Source organism: Serinus canaria, chromosome 9 (assembly GCF_022539315.1).
Source record: "Serinus canaria isolate serCan28SL12 chromosome 9, serCan2020, whole genome shotgun sequence".
Lineage (NCBI taxonomy): Eukaryota > Metazoa > Chordata > Aves > Passeriformes > Fringillidae > Serinus > Serinus canaria.
The window spans coordinates 4,689,719-4,698,504 of NC_066323.1; the positions used below are offsets into that span (position 1 = coordinate 4,689,719).

The 8,786-nt window shown below is 45.1% G+C and overlaps 1 protein-coding gene and 1 long non-coding RNA gene across 3 annotated transcripts in view; one reads left to right on the forward strand and one right to left on the reverse strand.

Annotated features, from left to right (window-relative positions):
- NCEH1 (neutral cholesterol ester hydrolase 1) overlaps positions 1–4,468 on the reverse strand; it is a 19,655-nt gene extending 15,187 nt beyond the window's left edge. Inside the window, exon 1 of one of the 2 annotated variants that reach the window (XM_030227120.2) lies at positions 4,294–4,468. In XM_030227120.2, coding sequence (XP_030082980.2) covers positions 4,294–4,431 — 138 coding nt within the window. In that variant the 5' untranslated portion in view covers positions 4,432–4,468. Of the gene's footprint in view, positions 1–2,272; positions 2,806–4,293 lie in introns of those variants that run through there. The other variant, XM_050977959.1, reaches the window with a different exon arrangement.
- Positions 4,469–5,283: 815 nt separating this feature from the next.
- On the forward strand, positions 5,284–7,697 carry LOC127059933 (uncharacterized). The gene is made up of 3 exons (XR_007778287.1): positions 5,284–5,408; positions 5,974–6,053; positions 7,502–7,697. It is a non-coding gene; the product is annotated as an uncharacterized LOC127059933 (long non-coding RNA).
- The last annotated feature ends 1,089 nt before the right edge of the window (positions 7,698–8,786 follow it).

Here is an 8,786-nt window from a genome sequence, read left to right on the forward strand (position 1 = left end):
GCTGAACTCTCTAAAACTCAACTTCCTACCTTAAAAGACACAGACACTATAGTCAGATCTGGCATTGCTTTGAAAAGGACACTTCTATAACATTACAGGCCAAAATGCCAACGACAATGTCTGTAGTCAGTAACAGATTAGTGAAAAATAAACATGATCATTTCCACATTTAGTGGAACAGCATCTTGGGCAATTTGTGTGCATCTTGAGCAATTTACCCTGTTTAAGGGTGATTTTACAAAACAATTTCTCAATGCAAGTGTCTTGTTGCCCAGTAAAGAACAAGTCTTTTTAATACTATTAGATAAGACCACTTTCAAAGACAAGTGCTATTAGTTTTATGAATTTCCTTTAGCACTACAAAGAAACCAGGAAGACTGTTTTTTCAGTTTATTAATTAGAAACAAAATCTAATTATGTTTTAATGTAAGACTTTACTCATGTACCTATTCAACCATGATGATCTGCTTTTATAGCAACATAAGTTACCTGTTCCCGCAAGCAGGACTTACAGCGTGGTTCAGTTTCTGCTCAGGTGCCAGTGCTGCAGACCTACCTTCCATAACTAAAAACCTGTTTTACTGTAAATCAATTCTAAGACTGTTCTTGCATCCAGAACCATCAACAACTTACTGCACTGCCTACAACTAAGACTTACATCTGTCCAGAAGTCACACACTCTGAAATATGTGGGTAGAGAGAAATTAAATGTTAGAAATACAACAGTTTCTTTACTCCCGAATGTTGATATCCCATGGTTGATTTTAGTCCAAAAGTGAGTGGAGAAGCACAAAGGAAACACTTGGCTGATGAGAAGTTTTCTGCCCTGTACAGCTGCCTGCCTTCTTCCATCTATCTGACGGCCCCTATGCCAACCCATTTGTCATTCTAAGCCTTTCCTAAGAGCTGTCCCAATTTCAAAAAAATTCCTCTTTCCTTGCCATGCACCAGAATAGCAAGTGTCTTGACAGCAGTGTTCAGAAATAACTTATTTCAAAGGACCTGAACAAACATGTGCTGCTCTCTTTCCTCTACTAAGGGAGGGTGGTAAGAGGAAGAAGTCAAAATGCCTGTTATCAATACTGCTGCTACAGCACAATTACAAATGTTGCTCTAGACACTTGTAAATAGACACCCACTGAAAAAATTACTGTGGTTAAATCTATGGCTCAGCCCTGTAATTAACTTTCTGTGGCTTCCCAAATTTCAGTGAAGCTAGTTCTGATGTACCTGTGTGTGTATATATGTATATGTATACAAGTTTTTTAATTTCTAATATCAAACTGTATTATATCAGCTTTGTGTAAAAATGTTATCATGCTCCGTTTTGAGAGAGGTGATGGGCAAATTACTCTTTCTTAGGTAAGCATTTTCACATCAATTCATTAATATCACTAAGTTTCAGTTTCTCTGTTTTCTTTCCAGAGCAGCACAGGGCATTAGAGAGGGCACAGGAACAAGGTTCTGGAAAGTCATCTCAGTTTTCAGCTCCTTCACTGGAATTTCTGCGACCTCAGATAAGCTCTGCAGCTCTTCCTACCTCTGTTTCCCCCACTTTAAGACTTAAACTGATACTTCAGTAGTATCAGCTCCCTTCTGTAGTACGTTTTGAAATCTGCTTAAAGAAGCTGCCCTATAAACATTACACACGTTTTAAATCACCTGATTATACGTGAGCATTTGTTGGATTCTCACACTGAGCCAGGACACTGACTCAGTCCCAAGCTTGTAAAGAAATTTATAGCTGCCTGGGACAAAACTCTACATGCAAATGTAAAAAACTTATTATTAGTACACTGGAAGCCACTGAGAGCCCTATTGTGTTTTATTCATAGTGATTATTAATGCACTGAGCAAATAAACATATTATCCCTAATAAGAAATGGTCACACTTAATCATCAGAGTCTGGACAAATCCACTTCAAAATAAGCAAAAGACAATTAATTTATTTGAAGCACTTGAAGTTTGTGGGGAGAAAATACATTTCAGAGGTTTTAAAATTAGAAAGGCATTTCTTCAGCTATCAGACCTGTAAAGCAAAGTAATAAACAGCAAGCTAAAATACAGTCAGAAGCAGGTGAAAGTTCAGCAGTCCCACTGAGAGAAATGTTAAACCATTTGGCCTTGAAATAGCTGATAGAGAAAGAAAGAGGAAGCTGACCTCTAGAAAAGAACATACACTTTATAATATATATACACACACACACACACACAAAAAAAAAAAAGATGCCTAACAAAGTAAATACACAAGCTTAACTTTTACAATCCTACCTTTGCTTCACAAGAGTTCCTTCCTAATGACAGTCATTTATTCCTGACTGCGTTGCCTCAGTGTTAGAAAGACTTCTGAACCCTTGGAAAGCACCTTCTCTTTCTCTCCAGAAACCAATGCCCCAAGGCTCACGTGCTGTGTGACTGGGGCACCTCTAACAACTCACCTCCTTCAGGCTTCTGGGTTAAACTCACTTGTCCCTCTGTTTTTTGCAAGTGATGTTACAGGAACTGTTACTTGGTTAGTAGTTTTACTCACTATCGAAGTTTTTATTTCTAAGGCCAGAGATGAAAACAACTAAGAAATTACCACTTTCCCCTTCAAAGTCTTCCCTGCCCCAGAGAGTGGGGCAGATGGTTGACACCTCAGTCCTGCCACCAGCCTGCTCCAGCTGGCACCCACCAGGCTTTGTCCTGCCAGCTCCTCCTGGGATTATGACCTCTAGAATATCTCAAAGGAGATATTCAGCCTCCAAGCTAGAGGCACCAGAATGCATCTACAACCCAACACACCACATAACCAAACTGAATGCGTAGCTGAGGCAGCAGCAATATACATATATATAGCCACAGTCATAGCACTTTCTAAAGTTAGGTCTCCTTGAGCCAGAGGTTCTGCCTTGGTTCGGGTGTTCCTGGACAAACCATGGCACTGTGTTTTGCAGGCAGAATGCTGCGCAGGCACCATGGCCCTTCTGTCCCTACCTACCAATGAATTTGGGCAAGCTGAGCACCTGCAGTTCAGTCACTTGAGTTAAAAACATGGAGCAAGTGAATGTCAAGGCATAGATTTTACTGCAGAATTTAAGCCATTGTTTTGCATAATTTTCCTCTCATACAGGAGGACATAGCAGTGGACCAGGTTTTATCTGTACAGCAAATAGGTTTTATCATTTCAACCTAGAGGCACGCTTTGATTCAGCTATACAATTGGACCATAAGATGTCCCAGGGAATCAGATGAGTGATCCATTTAGTCCCAGCCTCCCCAAAGGTGACAACCAGAGAAGCTATTCAGACAGAATATACAAGTTTGGACACTATGTATTTGGGGGGTCACAGTCCTCAAGCTTCCCACTACTCACCATTACTGCATTAAGAATGTAGCAGGTACATTCCCACCTAATCCATTTATGAGCCTTCTGTCCACTAACTCATTTAATCCCTTTTTGAAGGGATCATCATCTGCTCAAAATACAAGCATTTGCACATTTCAAAACAATCCAGTAAACTAAAATTTAAATCAAAACAACTTTAAATTTTCACATACACCCTGCCTTTCATCAGTCCTGCCTATGACTGATCAGGACTGGATAATATTAGAAGAAAACAAACTTCACAGATGAAGTCATTGTCAGAAAATTTGCCATCTCTTTTCTGTTTCATGTCAGCATAAAAACGCCGGCAGAAAATAAGGGAGAAATCATTAAGTGACAACTGCTCCGTGACAAAAAGCAAGCATACAGAGAGTTAAGTAACAAGACTCCAAATCAAGACAGTTTAACATTTGAAAGAGCTTCGTATGTCCTCTTTCTCTAAAGCACAGAGATCGGATTAAAACCCACTAATTCTTTTTTCCAGACCAAGAGCCGGCAATTCGCACACCAGACCGAGCTGCACGCGGTGAAGCTGTGCCGGGAGCCCCGGGCAGCGCTGGCAGCCGGCGGTTCCGAACGGCGCTCGCCGGACGGACGGACGGACAGGGGCGACACCCGAGGCTGTCCCGCGCGGCGCTGCCGCTGTCGCAGTTACAGAGGGACACGAGCCCGCTTCTCCTCCTGCATGCGGGACCGGCCCAGCTCCGGCCCACCGCACACGCGATGTCACCGACCCGGGCACTCCTCGCTCGGCTCCAGATACAAGGCAGCCCCGGGGTGCCGGGCCGGGAGGGCTGTGCGGGAGCCGCTCCCGCTGCGCGGATGCCCCGGGCCGGCACCGTTACCGCGCTTCCGACCGCCTCCGGTACCGGTGCGGGGGCTGTCCGCCCGCCTCCCCAGCGCCGGGGTGCCGGGGCCGCCTTACCGTCTGCTGCACCGCCCGGAAGGTGGCATCCAGCAGCATCAGCTTCCAAGGGTCGGACACGGCGCCGGGCAGCGGCAGGTACACATAGTAGGCGGACAGGGCGGCCAGCGCCGGCAGCAGCAGCCAGGCGGCCCGCATCGCCTCCTCCGCGCCGTGTGCGGCCGCCTCGCCGCGCTCCCCGCGGGGCGCGCACCGCCCCCGGGCCGGCCTCCCCCGGAGGAAGTCCCGGCGCTTCCTCCCGGGCCGCCGGCCGTGTGCCCGGCCCGAGCCGAGCCCAGAGCCCGCCCGGCGCCGCCCCGCCCGCGCCCGCCCGCCCCGCGGAGCCACCGCGCCCCGCGGCCGGGCGCGCTCGGTGACCGCCGGCCCGGAGCATCGCACCCACCCGGGGCTGCCCGGGCCGGGCGCGGGGCCGCGGGGGAAGGCGCTGTGCGGACACACGAGGCGTGGGATGACGGAGCTCCTCCATAGCGCTCTCGGCCAGCAAAGGCATCCACATCTGCAGCGCTGCCTCCTGGCATCCCGTACCCACTGCCGACACCTCACACCTACAGCCAGCACCCCATACCCGCTGCTGACACCCCGTGCCTACACCTGACCCCTGTACCCACACCCAAAAGCTTTGCCCACCTCAAGCTGAGTGGTTCTGTGGGGGCTGACCTGGCAGCAGCCAGCCCGACCTACAAGCAAACCCCACCAGTTTCATGGAATCGCCGAATGGTTTGGGTTGTAAGGGACCTTAAAGACCATCTCATTCCAAACTCCCTGCCATGGACAGGGGCACCTTCACTAGACCAAGCTGCTCCAAGCCCTGTCAGAGCTGGCCTTGATTTTCATATTTAGGGTTGTAGCAGCAGCAGCAGATGTGTATGACGGCCGCTCTCTGCCAGCAGAGAACAAGAATATCAGCGTTCAGGTAGGGTTGGCCCTTCGCCACCGAGCCCGGATGCTGAGGTGAGATGAAGGTTGCAACATGGATCAATTCAAGTCAGTTTGACAGGATCTCAGATTCAAGGTGTTTCCAGAAACTCGGGGACACCCTTATTTTAGCTGGAGAAACCATACTGTTTCCCATTTAACACATCACAAAATGGTTCCAGAAAGATTAGTTGTTTGAGGTATGTTTGTTTTGTAATTTTGTTTTGAACTGGGAGTTTGTTGGGGGTTTTCATTTTTTTACCATGGGTCAGTAACAAATTTTGGTGAACACGGAAATATTTCTTGTGCCTAAGACAGGAAAAAAATTTAAATAGATTTTTAAAATCAGACTCTAAAGAGCTCAGCCTTTACAGAAGTCATTACTTAGTCACAGTCCTATCGTCAGCAAATTAAAATATTTATTTAAACAGCCAGATTCACGTACATTATGAATCCAGTGCAGAAAAAAAAAAAGAATGAGCACCAAACTTAACACTGACTATAATTAAAAATGAATTCATGATACTAAAAAGTCACATAGAAATATAAATAGAGTCCTGGAAAGTACAACTTTCCTTTAAAAGTTGACATGAAAACGTAATATAAGAAAAATATGTTTCTACAAACTAAAAGGTTAGCTTTTAGTCAAGCTTTCCTAGAACTGAAGTACCACCTTGCCGATTCTAAAGGTTGGAAAAAAATGTTTCTGGAATGAGCAAGAAAGTCAGGCTCTCAAGCATCTTTAACCTTTTCTAATAACAGCAGCAGATGGATTTTCTGTGGTTTTCACAGTCCATTTGGGTAGACTACAGAAGGGAAGAAACAAGCCAAGTAAGCAGCACAGGGTAAGTCCCCAAGGACTCCAGATTTTTATACAAGGTTGTGCCTTTCTGTATTATTTCGTGCTCACAGCTTCTCCTTCACCTTGTGCCCTGCTCCCCTGCCTCCCTTGCTCTGCATACCCCGTTCCTCTGCTTTCCCAAGCTCCTGCCCCTAAAACCCACACTCAGCATCCTGAATGTAATAATTGGTACCCTCTCTTCCAACAAAACTCACTGTTCCCAAACCTCCGGCAAAACTGAGCCCCACTCCTCTCTCAGCTACTTATCTCCTCAAAGTAGGGATAAAAACGTTGGATGGGATTTTTCTGAGGTTTCTCATGCTCCCACTGACCCCCCACATATATCTGGTGCTTGATCTCTCCCCTTCCTCATATTTTGAAAACTGCTGCTCTGGCTAAATTGAATCAATGGCTCAGGTGATTGAAAAAAATTTTCAGTTGATTGAAAAAAAACAAAAACAAACCAACAACAAACCACTGTGGTTTGAGAAAGATTCCTTTGTTTCAAAACATGTAAAAGAGATAAATGAAACCCCAGGATGATTGCAAGACATATCAAGGCCAGCAGTTTACCTATGTAAACTCACACCCTGAAGCCAAGGAAGAGGTGCTGGACCCCAAATTCCTGGGACAACACAGGGGGCACTAAGGTCTCCTTGGGCCTCCTGGGGTTCCATCAGCTTTTCCAGTGTGGCCTCCTTGTCCTTTACCACAGGTATGAGATCCCTGCTCTCACGCAGGCGGCATGTCAGGATTTATTTAATGATTTAATCTCCTGAAACTTTCTCCCTGTGGGTGTCACTGCTTGAAGAAGGTATTTAACTATAAAATAAATGGTATGCTCCTGGGTTACTGATGCCTATGTAACTGGAAGGAAGGGCAGGTTTCAGCTGCATGTTACATTCTACAGAACACAAAATAATGGGTGTTTCTATTTCAGAGCCTTTTATAAGAAAAGCACTTTGATGTTTAAATGTCAGACATATGAAGAATAGTAATTATTTTGTCATCAGTCCTGTATTAATCTTTAGTGAGGATAAGTGCATTTCTTTAAAAAAAAAAACCCTCAACTTAGCTGTGTTTTTTAAGTGATTAATACCTAAAATTTGTCTAGGTTCTGTTCTGGGACTCCAGGTTCACCAGAATAACCAAACTGCTTTATCAGTTTGCAATTCTGGATTTTCAAGTATATTGTTAAAATGGCTAATACAAGCTACTCCCAAATGCACAGGGACCTTCTATTTATGTCCTGAATGTTTTGGCATTGATTATATTATCTTTTAAACTTTTATCCGGGAAGTGATGCATCTTATGACTTCTTAATCCCCTATCCAATTAAATATGGTTCTCCTGTCTTTGCAAGTACAACATTTTATACAGACTTTATTTATTTTTTTTTAAGATTTTGATGTTAAGTGAAAATTAATGTACAATCACCAATATCTTTTCCAGAAACAAGTACTGTTGACTCCCCTGCAGAACTTGTTGCAAACCTAGAAGAGCCCTGGCCCCTGGTTCCAGGTGTGGGGGAAACCTGGCTGAAAAGAACTTTTATTTGAGAGTGTGCAGTGGTGAATCCAGTGAAAGCTGGCCTGGCCTGGAACTGTAAAATGATGGCCCAAGTGGGTACTTGAGGGTGACAAAAGGACCTCAGGTAAGGGTGGATTTTGACTGTAAGTTATCATTGAAATTAGTCAATGTGAAATAAAGTAATTGCAGGGCTGGTGTAATTGTGTAATAACTGGACACAAGTGTCAACACTGAAGTGACTGCCTTGTTTTCCAGGCTGTTATTCTGAAACCTTTTTCTTTGTACCTCATCAGCAAAACTATATCCATATAAACAACACCTTTATAATTTTCCTATGCTTTTTCCTATATTTTCTTTCAAATCATAAAAAGTCAATGGAGTTTTACAGCTGCTGGACCAATCATGAAAAAGTTTGAACTGAAAAAAAATTGTTATACAAAAAAAAAATTTGGATGATCTAAGAACTCAATTTGGCAGATAAGAGAACATTTTGGAAATAGAAAATATATCTCTCATAGTTTTTACACTGGGAGTTGGTTTACATTTGCAGTAAACATAGCACAGTGCTAAATCAGGTTCCAGTATGCCGAGCCCCTAAGAATCCCTTTCCGTACCAGTAAGCTTTGCTATTAGGAAAAATTAAAAATAAAGGACATGGCATAATTAATTTATTTCGGAGCGGCTGCCGCGGAGTCACCTGGTTGACTTTCACCTTGACCAGTCGTATTTTCCCGGCCGCTCCTGTTTCCTACGAACTGATTATTCTGAAACTCACTACAAGAGACGCACACCGGTTTGGTTTTTTTTTTTATTATTATTTTTTATTATCAGTATTAATGTTTTTGCGGTGACCACAGCGGCATTCTCCTGGTGCCCAGCGTTGGTGTGCAGGGCGGCTGGACAGGGGCCATGAGAGGGCCATGAGGGCAGGGCACCTCTTCCCACTCCCGCTCCATCCGGGTCTCTGGGCGCGGCCGTTGCGAGCGTTCAAACCCCGCGGCAGCCAATCAGCGCAGAGTGTGCCCTTCCCAGCAGCCAGTCAGCGCAGAGTTCGTCCCCCCCCGCCCACTCAGCAACCTGCGCTCGGTACCGCAACAAGCGCTGTGCGTCTGCCCAGGAAACATCTCACAGCCAATGGGAGCGCGCTCCGCCTGAGTGGCAGGTGCAGCGACCAATCCGAGAGAGAGAAGGGCGCAGTTGTGCCGAA